General features: G+C 43.5%; 2 protein-coding genes across 2 annotated transcripts in view; one reads left to right on the forward strand and one right to left on the reverse strand.

Moving 5' to 3' along the window:
* The window catches only part of ADPRM (ADP-ribose/CDP-alcohol diphosphatase, manganese dependent), a 194,872-nt gene that overhangs the window by 12,735 nt on the left and 161,521 nt on the right, over window positions 1–20,616 (forward strand). The window lies entirely within an intron of this gene.
* On the reverse strand, window positions 1,009–13,827 carry TMEM220 (transmembrane protein 220). The gene is made up of 6 exons (XM_010988096.3): window positions 13,650–13,827; window positions 12,987–13,016; window positions 10,515–10,575; window positions 8,374–8,497; window positions 7,013–7,072; window positions 1,009–2,269 (listed from the first exon to the last, which is right to left on the reverse strand). Exons 1-6 carry the CDS (start codon window positions 13,740–13,742, stop codon window positions 2,134–2,136), a joined length of 504 nt encoding a protein of 167 aa, XP_010986398.2. The 5' UTR covers window positions 13,743–13,827; the 3' UTR covers window positions 1,009–2,133.

The raw sequence follows: 20,616 nt of genomic DNA on the forward strand, positions 1-20,616 counted from the left end.
TCAGAACTTAATTTGTCAGACAGTGAGGAACCCTCAGGTTTCTGGGCTGGGAAATATAAGGTGAAATTTGAGCTTCAGTCCAGGTAGTGCATAATGAGTGGCAGATGAGGAAGAGTGACAATGGGGAGGAAAAAGATTCCTGGCCTGGGAAGATAGAGGTTTTCACAATAGAACTATTAAACTTACTGTGAATACTTAAATTCAATGGGAAAATAGAGTTTGAAAGCAATTTCAGTAATATTCTTTACGAAAGGTGGTACATTACCAAATTAGTGCATTTGATGTGCTGATGGCGATAAAAAAGGAACTGTGTATATTTACAGAATTCAGTGTGATACGGGAGGTGCAGATAGGCTGTGAGAATATCTTGAACATTACTTTTTTTTTTTTTAATTGCAGTACAGTCTTTTAAGCACAGAATCAATCATTGCTTGGAAGATGTCTAGCTCCCGTGTTGACTTTGCAGATGAGTCTGTGTCTTCATGTCTGACTCACAGTTATGCTGAAGGAGGTGTAAAGACCACAAATACGCAAGCTAAACGTACACCAGGACACTGAAATCCTTTATATGCATTTCACTGACCCTTAAAATAAATCTCACTTTCATTGCTTAAATATCAACTAGATTTTTTCCGCTTTACCCTCATCCAAATCTTGAGAATTTCTGACTGTCCAGTGGCCACTGTATAAAACAAAAAACACACATACCTCCTTTAACAACTACTGAGAGAATACTCTATCATGTTAAAGGCTACAGAAAGAAAGAGACAGACTACCAGACTCATTTTCACTCTCCTCATGTATGGTTGGTACTAATACTTCTTGAGTGGAATATTTCCTAAATCTCACAAAACTATCTTCACTATGGAGTTTGATGCTGGCATATGTAAAAGAGTTGCCATCCAGATACTCTAAAACAGCACTGACCAACAGAAATACGTTAGCCTCATAAGTAATTTGAAATATTTTTGCAGTTACATGTTAAAAACTAAATAGAAACAGATAAAGTTAATTTTAATACATTTTATTTACCCCAGTACATCTAAAATGTTATTTCAAAGTGTAATCAATATAAAAATATTTTACATTCTTTTTATACTAAGTCTTTAAAATCTAGTATGTATTTTATATTTATAATCCATCCATTTGGACATTAAATTTTCATTGGAAATACTTGGTCTGTATTTAGATATAAAATTTGCATTTGAAGAAGCAGATTCACATATCCAAGATGTTACAAACAGACTTAAAACAAGTGTTCCAGACACACATAAGTTTTCTAATAATTGATGTTTTTAAATTAAAAGGAAGAAAGTAAAAACTACTTCTTCAGTAAGCACGGTTCACGTGCTCAATGCAGCAGTGGCTGATGGCTACCAGATTGTACAGCTCTGAACAATCTCTCCAGGGTTACTTCTGACATTCATTACAAAATATGTGTCTAGCTTTTGGTCTTTTTCATTTACAAAGTAATTAATATTTTCTATTTCCTTCTTTTTGTCCCCAAATTCCTATATTCTAGCTAACTTTTCTTTCTTTCCAAGACATGCTTGTTCATTTGGTTCACCTGGAGTCCTCGTTTAATTCACGGCTGGGTACCAGTTCAGTATGATGAGCCTACTTTCGGGGTACAGCCCTCTCTTAACACTGCTGTTTCTGTCGTGTTACTCAAACCCTGCTTCCCTCTATGTTATTGCATGCAGCCCTTTGTAAGCACTTCATATCTTCAGAGGCGTCTCATATCATCTAGTTTAATCCTTGCAGCTGTGTAAGTAAGCTGTCTCATATCCATCATGTTTTATAGATAAAGAATTATCTACATGAGGTTTATATATTTGCCAGAGTCACATGGATCATGATGAAGCTGAGTTACAATTCATACTTCTTAACTTTTGCTCTACTGCCCTTCCCACTGCACTGTGACACAGCAGGATGTCATAGCCTGTCTCTCTTACTGGTCCCATCCAGTCCTGGGTTGTAGGCAGCCTTAAAAAGTTCTTAGGATTTTTTTTTTTAAATCATCTCTAGTATTAACTCAGATTACCTGAAATAAACTCCAGGGAAACTGGCTTGTTACAACCATGTTTATAAAAAATTGAAAACTCATTTTAAGAACAGGATTCTTCACTGTGTTTAAATTACTGTCTTGCAGTGAGTTGGCCAGGAGGACCGCATCTCCTTGTTTAAGTATATGTAGACCCACGAGATCAGTGGGAAGAGAGCAACTGCCACAGCAATAGCCAACTGAATCCTTCCACCAACTGGGTTCCTACAAAGATACAAAAAGTATTATACATAAAAACCCAATAAAATTATTAATTACTTCGGAAACAAATATAAAGATTGCATTTGGTAAAACACATCATTACATTTTTGTATAGCCCTTTTTCCTGAATTTTTAAAAATTGAAATCTAACTCTTACTTGTAGGTCTTTGTATGTTCTTACTACAAATCCTTGTTTTTTATGTGTGTTGCACTTTTCCCACTCACTTATTAACAATGTCTTTGGAGGAACTGAAGTCGTTGATTAAGCAATGTTAAAATGGATCTTTTCCCAATGCTTTTTGTGTCCTATTTAAGAAAACTTTTCCTTCCCACGGTCTTAAAGATACTAAATTTTCTCTAAAAAGTTTTCTTGTTTTGCTTTCACATTAGAGCTATAATCCACCTAGAATTGATTTTTATGAAAGTTGTAAGGTGTAGGGGTGGTCTCACTTTTTCCCCTGTGGATACTGAGTTGACCCAGCACTATTTATTGAAAAGATTGCCTTTCTTTGCTATCCTGAAGTGCCACCATTGTCGTAAAGCAAGGGTCTACGTATGTAAGGATCTGTTTCTAGACTTTATGTTTCATTAGTTTATGAATCCTTTTGTCAGTATGGGTTTATCCTGTACTGCTATAGGATAATTATTTAGGTGTTCTTTAATATTTAGGTCTTTAATTTTTCCCAGAATGTCTTCTAGTTTTGTGTGTAGAGATTTTGCATATCTCTGCTAGATTTATTCCTAGGGAATTGATTTTTTGATGTTATGGTAAATGGTTAACTTTTTGTTTTTTCGTTTTCTGTTACTTGCTAATAAAAATGTAGTTGATTTTAGTATACTGACCTGGTATCCAACAATCATGCTTATGTGAATAACTTTTTAGATTCTTTTTGATTTTTACATATGCAATCATGTCATCGTGAATAAGGAAAACTTACTTATTCCTTTCCAATCCTTGGGCCTTGTATTTCTTTTTCTTGCGTTACTATACTGACAAGAGCCAGAACAGCGTTGAGTAGAAGTGGCAACAGTGGCTAACCTCATCTCATTCCTGATCTCAGAGGGAAGGTGTTCAGCTGCTCACCATTAAGTATGCTTTGGTGTAGATATCGTTTATCAGGGTAAATTCCTTTGTATATCTGTTTTCTACAAGCTTTTATCATGAATGGATGTTGAATTTTATCAAGTGCTCTTTCTGTATAGCTTGAGAAAATAGTTTATTTTCTCTTACTCTGTTAATGTGGTGTAAAACATTGGTTGGTTTTTGAATGTTAAACTAACTATTCCTAGAATAAACCCGTCTTGGTAGTTAGGTCATATGTTGCAGGAATTGGTTTGCTAATGTTTTGTTTAGAGTTTTTCCATCTGTGGTCATGAGTGAGACTGCTGTGTAATTTCTTTTTTCCCCTCTAACTATGACTCCAGATCCAAAAGCTAGGGAAAAGATTGATAAATTCGGTTACATTAAAGAAATTTTTTTTTCATGGCAAAGTATACTTTGCATAAGCAAAGTAAAAGGACAGTAAGAAACTGCAAAAAAATTTTTCAGCTAATATCACAGACAAAGGGTTAATAGCCATAGCATGTAAAGAGCTTCTAAAAACACAGAAGACCAACAATCTTAGAAATTGGTTAAAGCTTTCTCAGAGGTGAACCACATTTATAGAAAAAGAAATGATAATGGCTCAATCATATGAAAAATATGCTCACCTTTACTCCTAATAAGAGAAATGCAAATGAAAACTACCATTTCTCAACTATCTGATTAGTAAAAATTTTAAATTTTGACAATACACTCTGTTGGCACTATTTTTAATAGCAAAAGATTGGATACAGTCTGAATGGTAGAGGACTGGATGAATATGCTGTGGACCTACCAGTGAAATAAGGAAATAAGGAAAGTCTTTATATACCACAGAACGATCTCTAGGATGTAGTAAGGGGAAAATCAGGGATACAGTTGTGACTAATGTGCTGCCGCTTATCTAAGACAAGCAGGAATAATAGTAAGTGCATATATTCACTCCGTTAAGAAACCATGGAAGGATAAACCATGAAATTCAAAAAAAGTTTCACCTACATAGAAAGGGAGGACGTAGGGCTGGAGGATAGAGAAGCTAGAGTTCTTTGAATGTACTTTGTTTTGTAGATTTGACTTTAGAACTGTGTAGACATTTTACATAATTATAAAACAAAATTACTATATTATTAATAAAGATATCCTGAGAAATTGAAAGTAAAATGAAATAAATGAACTTAACTGTGTATTCACTTGGTGGAATTAGCAGAGTAAACAAATTCCAAATAATTTTAATGTACATCTCTTAGATGTTCCTTAACAACAACACAAACAAAATACCTGTTTTCAGTAATATTTTTGTTATTCTGATACTGTGTTTGTATTGTAGAATAGGTCAAATGAGTTGTTATGCTGAGGTCACTGAGACTAGAGTTTTTTGACATGATTAAAAGGAAATACAGATTTAAGATTGCTGGTAAGGTTGAAACTTGTGTTTCTAAATTTGAATTGCTAGGATTAACATGAACTCATAAGGTATTTTATCCTTAAATATATATATACATGTTTTTTAAATATATATATTTATCTTTAAGTGTATATGTAATACATAGGCATATACAAATATATATACCTATGTGCATATATACTTATGATACACACATATATACATACATATGCACATACATGTGAATTTCTTAGTTCTGTTCACTAAAAAGAACCCAACCCAATAGCAGTGAGCACCATTTGTGCCCCGAATGTGACCTCTAAATACCATTACCTACCAAAAGTAATGAAGGCTTTAGGAAAAATGGTTGATTCAAGGTCTGGGCCATAAAATGTACAGCCTTAGCTTGGAACATTTTGTTATCCAGAAAGCAAGGAATCAATCAAAGTTTACTAGGGTCATATCAGACAGAATTCTGGAGCCAGCCTGAACAAGTGCTACTGGTCAAAGATGGGACAGTTTAAGCATCAGTAAAGACAATAGCTGCCATGAACTGAAAAACATCAAATTTGTTGAAACCTATGACTTTATAATGGTACTATTAAAACAGCAGATAAGCAAAACTCACTGGTCACTTTTGGAAGATGCCTTGGCAAGAAGAACTCATTATTCTGAAAACTGACAAATGAAGGGAGAGAATCAACTCCTTTTCCTCTTACGATCTTTATCTGAATAGTCGAAGAACAAATAAGTTGAAGTTTCTCTTTATTGAAGTTTTCTAGATGATAATCAAGGAATCATATAATTAGAGTATCACCACTTTGCAACTCAAATGACTTAGTGGATTTAGGCAATGATCATCAAAGATTTTATATTAACATTACAGAGAAGTAGCTACTAGGTGTTATGTACATTGTGATGGAAGTACATAGCACCACCAATGAAGTAGTCTTGCTTAGTGATGATGATGGTAATACCAGAATCTGGCCAAGCCTCTAGATCTTACCACCAATTTATATGAAATATAGAGCACAGAGGAACAAGCATTTATAAGACAACAGTGGAAATGTAAACACTGGCTGAAAAACTCTTAATACTGAAGAATTACTGTTGTTTTATTTTTTTGTGTGTGATGATGGTAGGATGGTTATTTTTTAAGTGCTTATCTTTTAGAGATACATACTGAAATATTTACATATAAAACAATACGTCTGGGGTTTATTTCAAAGTAATCTAAGTGTGGAGAGGACAGTGATAGATGAAGGGAGATTGGATATATAATGGTAACTGTTGAAGCTGGGTGATGAGTACATCTGATTCATTATATTAGTCTCTCTGCTTTTGTATATGTTTGAATATTTCAAAATAAAATATTAAAACAATAATTTTTTTAATTACCTAAAAAAGTCCTCCTTTTCTCTAATGCTGACCTTGAAGTCTACTTTATCTATACCAGCTTTTGTTTGGTTGGTGTTTGTATAGTATGGTTTCTCCGTCTTTTGGCTTTCAGTCTTTCTGTTTCTGTATATTTAAGGGTTCCCTTTTGTAAGCAGGTATTTACTTGGGTTTTTAATCTTTTTATTCATTTTGAAAAATCTTTGAATCTTTATTGGAATATTTGGAACATTTACATTTAATGTAATTTCTCATCTATTTGCATTTAATTCTTTTTCTTAACATCTTCCTATTTTCCCCATCTGTTCTATGTCCTTTTCCCTTCTCCTTTCTTGTACTCATTTTCTTTCCTTTTAATGGTTACTCTGTAAGGATCACACATGAATCCTTGACTTACCAAAGTCTAATATAAACTGGTACTTTTACCCTTCCCAGATAACTCAAGGACCTTAGAACACTTGAGCTTCATTTATCCCCTTCCAACGTATATGCTACAGTTGTCATGTATTTTTATTTTTATATGTTTAAACCTATTATTGTTTTATAAAGTTAACAGTCACTTACATGTCCCCACAGTTTTATATTTTGTTGGCTGTTCACTCTTTCCTAAATCGTCAAGCTTCCTTTTGAGATCACTTTCCTGCTCCCTAAAGAACACCCTTTAGACTGGCAACTCCCTATGATTACCCTGGGCCACACAGAAAACTATGGTATTCATAAAAGTATGCGTGATCATGAAACACTGAATCACCTATTGTAAGCCTTAGTAACAGGAAAGATTTCTTTGAAAAGAGTTCTGTTTACACTTGTGTGTCAGTATTCTCACCTGCTTGATCTGACCGACCCTGAACACAATCTGATTTTAACTGATGAGTTGGAAACTTACTTTGATGCAGTCTGGCAGAGGCTCATCCATGCTGTGATAATCACCAGCCCCAACAGCTCCCTGTGAAATAGCGTAAATTTCATATTTGAACTGGCTGCAAGGGACTGCACATCATTCCATTCTCTGCCTGACACTTGCTTCTGATTTTCAGATGACTTCCTCCAAGATACACGGCATCTACAGAATATTTTCAATCTGGCCATGCCTCATAAATTACTTTTTCAGACACTTTAATAAAGCCCTATATGAACATAAATTATATCTTATGAGGCTGATACGAACTTCAATGGCTGCTCCTCAACTTACAGGTGAACAGAAAAGCAACAAAAACATCGATAAATCACCTACTTCACATCACGGGGAGGAATACTATGACTGAGAAGAGAACCCCAGATTTGACCAGGCACCCTACATTGTTTTAGAGGGCTCAGTGTTAGGCAGGTTGAGCTCAAGTCAGTAATTTAAGTAGATACTGCAGGAGGCTGGGTCTTGATGGAGAGGAGTGACTTGGAATATGAGTCAGTCTAATGATCTTGGGGTAGGTATGTGCTGCTAGAAATGTGTCTTAAAAAGACATATCTTTTCCGTAGAGTAGAAAACAATCATACTTGGCCAAGTACCACTGGGAACCCCACTTTGATTTCACCACACCTGATGGGCTTCAGGTTGGTGGAGGGGATTCAGACCCTTTAGTCTCCACTCCCATCATCTGAGCTAACCTGATCTAGTTTTCCAAGGATTAGAGCCTGTAACATAGGAGCACCTCACCAGTGGTGCTTAACCTACAGGTCTCTGAATCTCAGTGTTGACAGATGTTAGCAGTGGGACAGAAAGGAAAGGAACAGGGCTGTTCATGAGGCCAGGGAGTCATGGGTAGGAAGAAGCAAGGGAAGAGGTGATAAAACAAGAGCCAGTGGTCGTGACAAAGGGAGGAGAGGACATGAGACACACAAGGGCAAGGCTGGCAGAGGTTGACCTCTGAGGTGGCTGATCACTCTTGTAGATAAGATTTTGGCTTGAATGGGACTGAATCCAAATGCTGATGGAGTTTTTACCTCATTAGACTGGACTGAGTGTTACTGTATGCTATCCTTGCTCATTACAAGGGGGCCAAGGTCCAACTGCCTGACGTTTATATGTGATGTGCAGTAGTGATCATGGAGTGTGGTAGGCAGTGCAGGGTTTGAATCCTGGCTCCATCGCTTCCTCAGCTTCTTCAGCTTATAAAGAAGATAATATCTTCCTCCTCATGGCGTCATTGGGGGAATAAAATCATCATCATGCACAGATGAGCTATTGTAAAGGAACAGATTTTCTCACTCCTTCCCCACCCCTTCCAAAGAGCAGAAGTCACTGCTCACCTGCCTTCTTCCTCGTGTAAGATGCTCTGTTTTGTATGAAGTGAGAGGTTGTATGCCAAGCCGACAGTCCACACGATACAAAAGAATATGTGTATTGCAGAGACACTCTTCCAAATGAAGTTACCTAAAAATAGATATCCTGGTGCTGTTAACCGTGGAATCACATCCCAGAGAAAAATGATCTCTTTGCATTTGCTTTGCCGTAATCTGCCTTCAGATAAAGCATTCAGAAAAGGCTGGGGTGGGGGTTTTGTTTTGAGGGACATCATAGAGGTTAAAACAGTATTTTTAAACTTAAGAAGACATCCATTATTTCATTTGTCAGCATCTCCCATCCCTATGACAACTACCCTTATTTTCTCTGGAAATCCACCAATCCCACACTCCCAGTCCATGTATCCCAGACAAGTGGGCCTTAGTGACGTCAATCAATGTATTCTATCTCCTCGGTGACAGTGATTTGTCTCAGGATGAACAGATGATGAATCAGGGCCAACAGCTGCATTGTGAGCTTTTGTGGAGCTATTGGGGAAGCTGATTCTAGATTCTGTTGGAACTAGCGTGGTGAAGATGTGACCTCTGAGCAGCAGAGTTCCGCGTGGAGCCCAGGACTGAAGTGCAGTAGATGGTTTAAGTTCTGAGCTGCCACCAGTGCCTGAAGCCAGCACCACCCTGAGCCTTAAAAGTGAGGGATCCCAGTCTATCTCCTTTTAGCTTATAGGCCCCTTGATTGAGTTTCTTCCTTGCTTGCAACTAACAGGGCCCTAAGTGATACACCTTGAACATGTAAACAGAGTTCTAGGCGCCTGTACAAGGAGCCCATGCATCTAGGGCATGAGTTTCCCTCACCCAAGTGGGAATCATTATCTTTGTTTTAAAGCCCTGAGAGCTTTCAAGCCCCACTAGGAGGAGCAGTTTTAAAGAAAGTGAAAAATAACCTATAGGACTAAGAGCCCCCATTAGTAAGAGAATATTAGTAAACAATGTAAAATGTTTGGGTTTTTTTTTCAGTTATAAGACATTATTTCATGGAATAAAACTGTCCAACCAAGGTTTATTGAGTTTTTAGGGCCATAAAAGGTGAAGCAGCTACATTTTGCCCCTAATTGAGGTAGGTGGCTTGTGGAAATACAAACAAGCTATTTTAAATGAATTTTTTATATGTATACTCACCTGGGATTTATATGTAAGGAGTCTGTGGAGCAGGTTACAAAACAAATATATGATAAAGCCTCTGTTTTACAGCCATTCAGTCACTCAGCAAGCACTGGGTACCCACCATATTCCTGGCCATGTTTAAGCTAGGCTTGGGCAAAGGTGGGTTACACATGACCCTGCTTTTCAGGGGCTTACAACCTAGGAGGAGGAAACATATAAAAGCATGCAAGGGGGGTGGTAGGTATATAGCTCAAGTGGTAGAGTGCATGCTTAGCATGCACAAGGTCATGAGTTCAATCCCCAGTACCTCCCTAAAAGAAAGAAAGAAACCTAATTACCCCCCCAAAAAAAAAGCAAGAAAAAAAATAATTTAAAAAAGATAAATAAAAACATGCAAGAGATTGTTGGAGTTTCTGTGACAGTACACAGGGAGATTAAAGAGAGCAACATGTATCAATGAAAAATCTAGAGGTTTGTTACAGACATTATGGACAGTTATTATACAGAAGCAGCAGTTCATATACATAGGTGCTGAATGAATTCAAAATCAGGAAATGACTGATGGGAGTGGTATTGAGAGGATTTGTATAGAGAAAATACATAGACGTTGATCACCACTAGTATGGAGACGCAAGGTTAGCAGTTTGATTGCTGATTCTTCATTAGCTTGGTGGGTTAAAAAATCAGTGCGGTGACTGAAGCCCTTCTCTCTCATGGGCTAAAGTGCATAACTGCTGTTCCACGTCAGCATGAGAGACCCTGGGGTCCAAGTTTATGAAGACTGTCTCAGTATGGCAAGTCCTTATCACGTGTTCCTGAAGATGGATGAGGATGATCTGGATTAGAATTCACTGCCTTTTATCAGAAATGAGAAGAAAGGCATGGGGTGTTCCATTTTTCTCCTGGGAGTTGGGCAGATAGACTCTCATTATTCTAAGGAAATCTGATTTGCTGTATCTCCATTCAGAATCCAAGGTTCATACCTGTGACAAGAGGGTTAAGTCCAACAAGCAGGGTGAGCACTGCAGGAATCGTATACACAACCTGTTAGCAGAAAGGAGATTACGTGGGTTATGAGCATGCCCAATGCAGAAGATGTTCAGAGGTATTTAGGAAGTAAAGAGAAATGACATCAGTGGCTGCCACACTCCCTGATTTACCTACTATGTTTCAGTAACAGTGGAGGAAGTGGTAACCTTTGCTTTTTTTGGTACTTAGCGTGTCTGGTTGTAATTTTATCTGCCTTCCTCCTAGACTATAGGCTCTTCCAGGAAAGACTTAACTCATCTTCAGCTCTGGCATTGAGCAGAGTTTTGATCTCAAGACACTACCTCCTAATCTCTCCCAAGCAACATCCATGCCTAAATGGCCTCTCCCTACTTTTCAAAAAATGCTCTTTGAAGAGTAGGGCAGGAGCAGCCTTCATTAGCTAGATGGCCCTGCTGGGTCCATCCCCATGGACCATCCAGCCCAACATTCCGTCTCTACGAGTGGGACCACAGGAAGTTTACTAAAAATGTGTGGCTCAGGTGTGCCCAATAAGATCAGGCTCTTCATCTTGGAAACTGTTGCTAAGTTGGTTTGGAATTGGGAAGATTGCTTATGTGTCGTGGGCAGGGGGCAAGTAGGGGGTGTTAAGAAGCCTTAGGGCTTCCCCAGAAATTTAGCTGCTTAACCACACCAGCTGTGATGCTTAATTAGAAACCTTTAGTTTATTTGGAAGTTGTCAGAGCTGAACATTTTAAGTGATTTGCTGTCACTATGAAAACATGGCTGTCTTGACCTTGGGGGGAGAAAGCATCTGGATTACGGACTCTGTTCCTCTTTCCCAATCTGTCCCTAATGATGATGGGAATATCAGCCAGTATCATATCAACATTTGCAAGGACTGTCCTGGTACTTTAACGTGTATGTGAATTACCTGGAGTTCTTATTAAAATGCAGATCTGATTCCGGAGGTCTGGGGTAGGGCCCAAGATTCTGCTTTTTTAACAAGCACCCAGGGGACACTGCTGCTGTTGGTCCAAGGACCACACTTAGAACAGTAAGGGGTGGTTTTCCTCTAGCAAAAAACTACATGACTTAGCTACTTACGGAGAGAAAGAAAGAGAGACAGAGAGAAGTTAAACACTTACACACCATACAATATTTAATTGTGCTTTCCATCAGAAATGTTTGGCAGAGATTTTTAAATGTGCATTTAAATATATCAGATATCTGTGAACAATAGATTAAGGAGTCTAAAATCTTATTTCAGTGTATTTTAAACACATGAACAAAGCAAACCTTTAAACTATTTCTTCCTACTTGATGTGCTCTTGTCTGGGAATGAGATGTTCGGAGCTGCAGCAGCTATTCTGTAAACATGAGAAGCTATATCACCTACACATTGAGGACTGGCAGAGAAGGAAGTCAGAAAGCCCAGGTCCTTGATGACACTGCTGACCATGAAGCAGCTGCCTCTGGACTTCTTGTGAGGTGCTCTGTATTTTTATAACCTGATGCTAGTTAGAATGAATCTACTGATAATGGAAATGGTGAGTCAAGAGCAGGAGGGGGTTTCCGAGGGGAAGATGCTGGATAAGACCTGGTGCGTATTTGAGGAGCCAGTGTGATGTACAGGCCAAGAGATCGAGCAGTCATTTGAAAATTCAACATTAAGGTGGATATTTGAGACCTGTCTTCAGGGAAATAACATTTAGAGCGTCGGGTATGGACCAGAGTGCTGAGGAAGAGGCAGTTTGATTTGATGTAGGGGCTTGTGAATATGGACAATAAGACTATCAGAATGTGGTTCTACTGCACTAAAAAAAATGACTAGAATTTCACAATATAATTCCAAATGCTTTCACTTGTTGCTACTCTGTACACAGTCAACATTATTCCAAAGCCTAAATCATCTAATTGGTGATATTGTTACAGTCTCATGTATCTGTATTGACAGAAACAAAATCCAGGTATTTTAGAAAATGTGTGAAACAATCTCCCCCTCCTCTAAATGGTTCAGTCATCATTGGTTCAATGTATGCTGTAGGTCTTATGGACTTCAGTTACTTTTTATGAATATAGCTTACTGAATTAGCAGAACCACAAACATTAAGCCTGCCATTTTCTGGTCAAATGTTGGAGTTTCTGGGTAGAAATTCAAGAGGATTGGTTCACTTGACCTCAAAGGTCTAGTCTGTCTTGAGAAAAGTGTCCTTGGTTGACTCATTTATTCCGAGGGAATACTGCTGAAAGGCCCCCATGTCTATGGAAAATTCTGAATTCTCTCTCTCACACACACTACATTATCAGTATGATCCTTCCTCTCCTAATATTGGAGGAAAGAGAGCTTACAAAGGATTTGATTTCTAAGTTTTTAAGTACACAAAGTAGGGAGGTAAGCAGATAGATAAAACTGTTTCGTGCAGTTCCACAGTTCTTTCAGATGTCAGCAGGCAGCTCATACTCACCATCCACAGTTCTGCATCTGGATCATTCACCTGGAATGCAAAACAGAATTAGTAGACAGGCTGTTCTGTTCCCTTCCAGTATCCAGTCTGCTCTTTACTCATTTCGGTCACTTGTTACTGCCAGACGCTGCAACAGGCACAGAGGGTACCAGCAGGAGTAAGACATAGTTTAGTGACGGTGATGGGAGAAGGGGCGTCTGGCTGAGCCCAGCATATGGTTCGAACACACAGCCACATTTATTCGTAAAGAACTGCACGGGGACTCCGAAAAGGGTGAGCCAAACCTGGAATGGGTGCTTTTATAAGGGCCCTCCTGTCTCAAGGAATAAGGAGAGCCATGCTCAGCCTCGTCCCCAGGCTGCCTGTTTAGGAAGGTGCCAGGGCTCTTTCTGTCCAGGTCCCTGCGAAGCGTCTCTCGCTGAACAAGCTCCTTCCAGCATATGAGCAAAAGGGGTCATGTGAACACACGTGTGTCCCAGCTGGGGACGGAGCGGGGGTTCCGGAAGCATCAACTCTAATTCCCGCCTTCCCCCTATGTGGCCCGCCCCTGCGACCCCGCCAGCGGGTTAGCCTACACCGCTCCTCCACCTGGGGGCAGAGCTCGGAGCCCGACGCCCGAGGGAGCCTGGGGCCCCACTCCCGCCGCCCGGCCCGGGCGCTGACCTGCACGTAGGCCGCCAGCGCGAAGAAGGCGCCCATGAGCCAGTTGCAGGCGCGCCACAGGCCCGGCGCCCAGCTTCCCGCCGCAGGCGCCATGGCTTGGTCGGCGCGGACCGGACGGGACGGGACAGGAAGGGACGGGCGGGGCGCGGGTCCGCCGGTGGCTCCGATTCACGCCGCGGCCCCTCCTCCCGCCGCCGCCGCCCCGCCCCGCCCCGCCCCGCCCCGCCCCCCGGAAGGCCCTCGCCCATCCGGCGGCCGCTGGCCCGCTCACGCCGGGAGGGAAACACGGGTCCTGACTGTGGGACCCCCCTCCCCCTCCCCAAACGTGGCGAGGTGAAAGCGTCCGCATCCCCACTGCACGACGGGGAGAGCGAGTCCCGGAGCGCGGGGATGGCGCGCCCAGCATCGCACAGCTCGTCTGTGGGGGCGGGAAGCCGTGTTTGAACCCGCAGAGGCGCAACTCCAATACCTGTTTTCACTAAGACAACTGACCTCACATTTTAAACAAATTAGAGAAAATTAAAGGGAGGGAGGGAAGGAGGAAGGAAATAAGAGGAAAATAAAGCCGTGCCTGTGCGTGTGCGCGCGCTCGCTAGCTTTCTGGTTGGTGTTTATGCATTTCTTTACAAAGCGCTGGAACTTTGGAAGCCCTGTAAGCATTATGGTAATTTCTTAGAGTGACGGCAGTTATATTAGCATCTCATACAGCTCACAGCTTTTCTGTAGACAGGCTCGTTTATTTTCATGGGCTTTTATTATCAAAGGTATTTACATATTATACATATTTACAATTCTTTCCCACCACCAAAACCAACAAAATCACACGCGTTGCTCATGAATTTCTTATGAACTAAAGGCGGTTGAAATACTCACCATTCTCCCCACTTGTTTCACAGTCTTTTTCCGTTTTGTAATTTACCCTCCTGATTAGTTCTTCCCCGGGCTCATTTACACATCCACAGGCCTCATCACTTTTGCTGTTCTAAAGAGTCTTTATCACTTCAGATCAGGAGCCTGTGCTCCTCCTGAGCTCCTCTCCTTTTAGCTAAATCTCCTAAAACTCTTCAGGAATTTTTTTTTTCTGTCTCTGTTTCATGCCTTTCAAAGAATGCTTACTTCAAGAACATCCTCTGCCTGATTGCCTGGCCCAGTGCTCAGTGCAGGGACCATGAAGGTGGGCTTGCTGGCTGGCAGCGGGCCAGCGGGCCAGCGGGCACACATGTGAACACGGCCACACTGGGGGTGAAGGCCACCGGGGTTCAGCAGGCTCAGCTGGGGCTGCCACTGCGTGGAGTTGGATAAGGCTCCACACTGAGTTCCACCACCAGATCCACCCTGAGCCTGGGGACACGCCGTCACCACCCTCACTGTCCTGTGTCTTATCTGGGGACGTGGGGGAGAGGGAAGGGTGTGTTGGTCTGAGTTGTTTCTCCCCAAATTCATATGTTGGTGCCTTAAACCCAGGACCTCAGAATGGAGCTGTATTTGCTTTGGAGATAGGTTCTTTAAAGAGGCAATTAGGTTAAAATGAGGTGCTGTAGGTGGGCTGTTCGCCAGTTAGACTGGTGTCCCAAAGGAGATTTAGACACAGAGGAAAGACCATGTGAGGACAGCGAGAGGAAGGCCACCTGCAAGCCAAGGAGAGAGGCCTCAGGAGGGACCAACCCTGCTGACACCCTGATCTTGCCCTTCCAGCCTCCAGAACTACAGTCAGAAAATGGGCATGTGTTACTTAAGGCCCCCGGTCTGTGGAACTTCATCATGGCCTCCCTAGCAAAGTAGAACAGGAAGTGCTCATAATGCCTGCTCTGCCAACCCAGCCCTGGTATGGCCGGCAGGGAAGGGGTGGTGTGAAAGTGCTCTGGAAACTTGTGTGCCATCCAACCGCCCTGGAGTATTAGATTTTTCAGCATTGTCTGGGACACTCCTGGTCACTGTGTGGACAGGTGCTGTTTTTGCTGGTGCACAGTTCATTTCTCTTGTAGAGTCAGCATCCTAGCTATTGGGGAAGGATCCCATCTCCCACTGTCAGTGTTGCTGAAAGATCGGCCTCCCTCCCAGACGAGCCAAATTGAAACTCAGAGACAGGGTCTTTGAGCTTAGACGAAAAGAGGCAGCTTTATTACTTTGCCGTGCAGAGGGGACTCACAGCACACTAGTGCCTTCACAACTGTGAACCCTCCTGGGGATAGGGCAGGGTGATTATATAGCCATAGCTCAAATAATAAACATTCAACAGAATCATTTTCTCATCATAAGACTTAGAGTGGCGTCATGATGCCTCAGGTGACCAATTCTGTAGAGGCTAGCGGTTGTCCCCTTTTTGGTCTCTATCTCGTAAGCGCCCAAGGCGTGGTCTTCTTGGTACTTAGCCTATCTTGTAAGGTTACAGTTCTGTGACCTTCTCCCTGGAGAACAACTCAGAAACCAAGTATGATTATTACTTTTGATTACTGGAATAAAGCAGAAACAGTAAAATTAATAGTTTTATTTTAACAACAGGCCTGGAGCTGTGAGTAGCAACTGGCCAGTCAGGTCAGTTGACCGTTTTAAGGACAAGCATAAGAATAAGCAATCTGTTAGCCTAAATGTGGCCATTTTATTAATTCCCCATCAGGGCCTGCATACTAGGAGGGCTGACATGTTGCCCCCTTTCCAGAGACAGGCTGGTGACCCTGGCCTGCCCGTTGGCCTCACCCATCCTCCTGACCACAGCAATGGGTCTGGGATAGTATGTGACCCCCATTTCCCAGCGTCAGTCCTAGGCCCTGTGCTGGAGTGAGGTTACCAGACAAAATACAGGATGCTAGTTACACTGGAATTTCAGATCGACAAGGATTAGTATTTTAGGATACGTGTGTACCAAATCATTGCTTGATCTGCTAACACTAGCCGGACCATTGAAGAGAAGCTTCCTTTCGGCTGAATGTGTTGAGATTGTGGGACGTAAGCTGCAGCTGCTGAAAGGGCGGCACGAAGGGCCTTCCTCATGCTGGGCTACCCCCAGGCGGTCAGGTCGGTGACAGTGTTGTGTAAGCAGTTGGAGCCACCGGTGCCAGGCGAGGGGGACTCACGTCTCTGCCAGAGCCTGACAGTGCCTGGCGGCGTGCAGACGTGTGTCCTCCGAGAGCTTGGAAGTAGAGGTGCCTGCTTGTTCCCTGTGAGTGGGGTCATACATCCAGTGCTGAGAGATGGAACGGAGACCAACACAGCTCACACGAAGATTCAGGTGGCCTCTCATGGCCACAGGGCTGAGAGAGCTGATGAAGATGTGAACTTATCAAAAAGAAGAGCATTGGCAGAGGGGGATTGATGGGACGGGAAAGCCCACACAGTCATGTCCACCCAGGAGGCAAGGGCAGGGCCGCCTAGCCCAGCCCAGGCCCCAGGGGTGCTCTGCCCCGCTGGATGAGGACCCTCACTTTCCCTGGTCAGGCCATCCTCACTGGGGCTGATATGGCTGGGAGGCGCTTCAGCTCAGTCCCCTTCTTTGCTGTGACCCGGGAACTCATACCCGGCTTGCCGACAGAGCGGAGCACGTGCTGACCTGCTGGCACCAGCAGCCTGGTCAGGGAGCCGGGCATATTTCTGAGAACACATGGATAGAATGCCATTCTCTGCAGTGGACTCTTAGCTTGGAGCCCTCTCCACGCTGGCCTGCCAGGTGTGCTCTCTGCCCTGGGCGGGGAGCAGCGGTGGACAGTCTGCAGAGGGTCGTCACCAGTGAGTGGAACTTCTCTGGGCAGTGTCCCCAGCCTGGGTGTTGGTGATGGCCACCTGATGAAGTGTTTGGGGACAGGGATGACAGCATAAGAATTGTGGATGAAAATAATCACTAAACAATCAATAATCAGAACAGAAAAGAATTTTATTTGAGCTGAACTGAGGACTAGCCTGGAAGCCTGCTTCCCAGACGACTCGGAGAAACTGCTCTGGAGAAGCAGGGTGTTCAGCACAGTTTTATATCTTGTCAGAACAAAGAACATTAAACAAGTCAAGGTTATATTTCTTCAAGGTTTTGAAAAACACCCACATCAGCACAAACACGGTAAGTCAGCACCGCCTTGGCACCTGGGAAGGGAGTCTTATCAAAGGAGGACCAGCACTGGTGCCCCAGGAAGAGGGGCTTTTAATCTTTATTTTTAACGTGGGCATTCAATGTGCCCTTTTCTTTAATAATTAAAGCAGATGTACAATGTACGTTTGATGGGCCACAAATAGGCTACTTTAGTTAGCATAAAATTCAAGTTAACTCTAGTATATGTGTAATGACTTCCCTACATCTCAATGTATGAAACTTTCTTTTATCAGAATCCTGCCCTGTGCTGGACGTTGCCCCATCCACCTTCCTCTGTCCACTCCTCGGGTCAGCAGAGGTTCCCGCCTCTCCGTCTGCTGGTCTGTGTCCAGGAAGCACTGGGGTGGGGAGGAGTTTGGACTAGACAGCAGAGGGACTCTCCCTGGGCTGCACAGCCTGTGGCTGAGGCCTCTGGAATCAGATACACACCTCACCGCCACGGGATTGATTTCCGCCAAACTCATCTGGTCTCCATGAAGGACTCAGGTTTCTTCTGTTAGCAAAACTTAGACCATATCATGAAAGCCCTAAAGCTCACTCTGACAACTGACACTGAAAGGTACCTGGTGCAGTGTTCCTCAAAATCCTGGCTGTCCCTTCCAGCCCCAGTAGGGAAATACACACGGGTTCAAGGCACCCTCCATGTGTGTCTCTCCATCACTGTGCTCCTTGTCAGGGAGAAATGCTCATCGAGCATTTATTTCATTCGTTCACTGAACACTCATCCAGGCCTCACTGGGTGTTGGACACTGAGCCAGTACCTGAGGACATGTGTGCAGCAGAAACACAGCCTTTGCCCTATGACAGAGATCACGCAGGAGTCACTCAGACAGGCACGTGGTCCCCACAGGTAACTGTGGTTCCAGCTGTGAAGGAAATGCCAGGACTGCTAGGGGGATGAAACGAGGGGAATTGGACCTCTTCCAGGGGCTTTGAGAAAGTTCCTGAGGAGGTGACTTTCAGGTGTGGCCTGAAGGGTGCAGGCTAAGGGCGGTGAAGCAGGCTGGACTGTGCTTACGGTGGAGAGAGGAGCGTGTGCGAAGGCCCTGAGCTCTCCAGGGCCGGGGTGAGTGGAGACAGATGAGGCTGGTTTTCTCCGGAGTGTGATGAAGAGCAGGGGGCTCACAGGATGGAAGGTGTGTTTGGGCCGTGGCTGGGAGAGCCCAGAGAAGAAGCGAGGATTGGCTCTGAGGTCCTTGCAGGAGACCAGGAAGATGCAGCACCAGTGAGCCACGTTGAGGGGATAAAACCAACAAGGCTGTGCTTGGGGAATAAAAACCGAGTGTACCCTCCACATGATGACACAGTTAAGTGTTTGGGCCTTGTGGCTGAGAACTGGCCACAGGAGGCAGGTGAACTCATCGAGGAAATCTGCCCGTGTGGGGACCCTCCTCCATGCTGCCTTTGCTCCACGCGGTTTCCCTCGAGGGAGGGTCAGGGCTTAGTCATTCACGTGGCCTCGGCTCCCTTATCTCCTCAGGTGGGGATGGGAGCCCTCTTCTCCTGCTTCTCCTCACGCTTGGCTTTTGTTGTGTTAATAGCGCTTTTCAGTGTCCACGTTGCACTGATTGTTTCGTGTGTCCCTGCTGTTCATGCTCCAGGGCTATCGTGCAGATTGCAGGGGGACAGGACTATGACTTACCTATTTTTATTCCTCTCCCACAGTACCTGGCACACCTGAATACCACTGGTATCCAACAGTGAGTGGGGAGGCACTGAAGTGTTGTAAGCATATTGCTGGAAGTTGGGTTGGCTGTTGGGTGGGGCTGTAATAGTTGACATGTATTGAGCCTGCTGGGTCAGTCAGTATTCTAAGCACTTTGTATAGATTAACTCATTTCATGGCCACAACGGATCAGTTTTTAGATGCTACCCCCATTTAATGGATGAAGAAACTGAAGCATAGACTAGCTTTTTACATACATTGGTTGAGAAAGACCCCCAGCTCTCTGACCCGTGAGTCTGAATTGAACTTCTCCAAGCCCATGGAGAGAGGCTTCCTGTGGGTTTATGACAGCAGTGAGCGAGGTAGGCCCAAAGCTGTCCCACCCGTGAAAGTGAAGTATTTCACTCAACAGCTGCTCCTGCCCCATAGCCTGGAGAGGGAGGACCTCAGGGGTCATCCGTAGACCAGAGGCTGAAGAGGCAGTCCTTCAGGGCCTGCTTTGATGCCATCATGCTTATTTCTTACTATTTTTAAGACCAGAAAGATTCTTCCACCCAAACCTTGACTTTTGATTAGATGAAGCTGTATTCAGAGGTAGGAAAAGGTAAATGACTTTGCCGTCTCTGTCTCTCCAATCCTGACTCTGATTTAGGACCAGTCTGAGAACCGAGGGTGTCCATGAGATGGCGGACTTTCACTACCAAAGGCCCTGTGAGGAGGGAGGGCGAGAGGGGCCCTGCGGCCCTCGGCGCCCGGGGTGGTTGTGATGTGGACTTTCTGGGTGGGTATGAAGTTGCCATCAGCCTGAGGTGAAGTGGCACAAACAGAACTTTGTACCAGGAAATATTTGTGTCCAAGCAGGGGTGCTGCAGAGGTAGAGCTGAGCTTTGCTGTGTCCGTCCTGAGATTCCAGGAAAATCAGCCGTGCTTAAGAGGAGCAATGACTTCTGTGGGAGCGCTCCACAAGCGTGGCGATAAGAGCTCTCAGTTACCGAGCAGCCCGGCTGCTGCCCCTTCCACTCCTTGGCATCTTAAAGTCATCTCAGAGTCTGCATTTCTAAATCCCACAGGACCTCCCCCGCAAGCTCCCCTCCCTCCGAGAGCGGCAGTGACACCTATTCATTGACTCTTTGTGTTAGTTGCCTTGGGCTGCCTTAGCAAAGGATCACCGAACGGGTGACTTAAACCAACAGAAATTTATTCTCGCACCATTCTGAGACCAG

Source organism: Camelus dromedarius, chromosome 16 (assembly GCF_036321535.1).
Source record: "Camelus dromedarius isolate mCamDro1 chromosome 16, mCamDro1.pat, whole genome shotgun sequence".
Classification (NCBI taxonomy): domain Eukaryota; kingdom Metazoa; phylum Chordata; class Mammalia; order Artiodactyla; family Camelidae; genus Camelus; species Camelus dromedarius.

Excerpts from the sequence above, each read along its gene's own strand:
- TMEM220 (XM_010988096.3), bottom strand. The coding sequence starts at position 13,742 with ATGGCGCCTGCGGCGGGAAGCTGGGCGCCGGGCCTGTGGCGCGCCTGC. Across the intron at positions 8,498-10,514 it reads ACTTAACCCTCTTGTCACAG|GTAACTTCATTTGGAAGAGT; the intron begins GTATGAACCTTG and ends ATCTATTTTTAG. Across the intron at positions 7,073-8,373 it reads TTACACGAGGAAGAAGGCAG|GGAGCTGTTGGGGCTGGTGA; the intron begins GTGAGCAGTGAC and ends GCTATTTCACAG.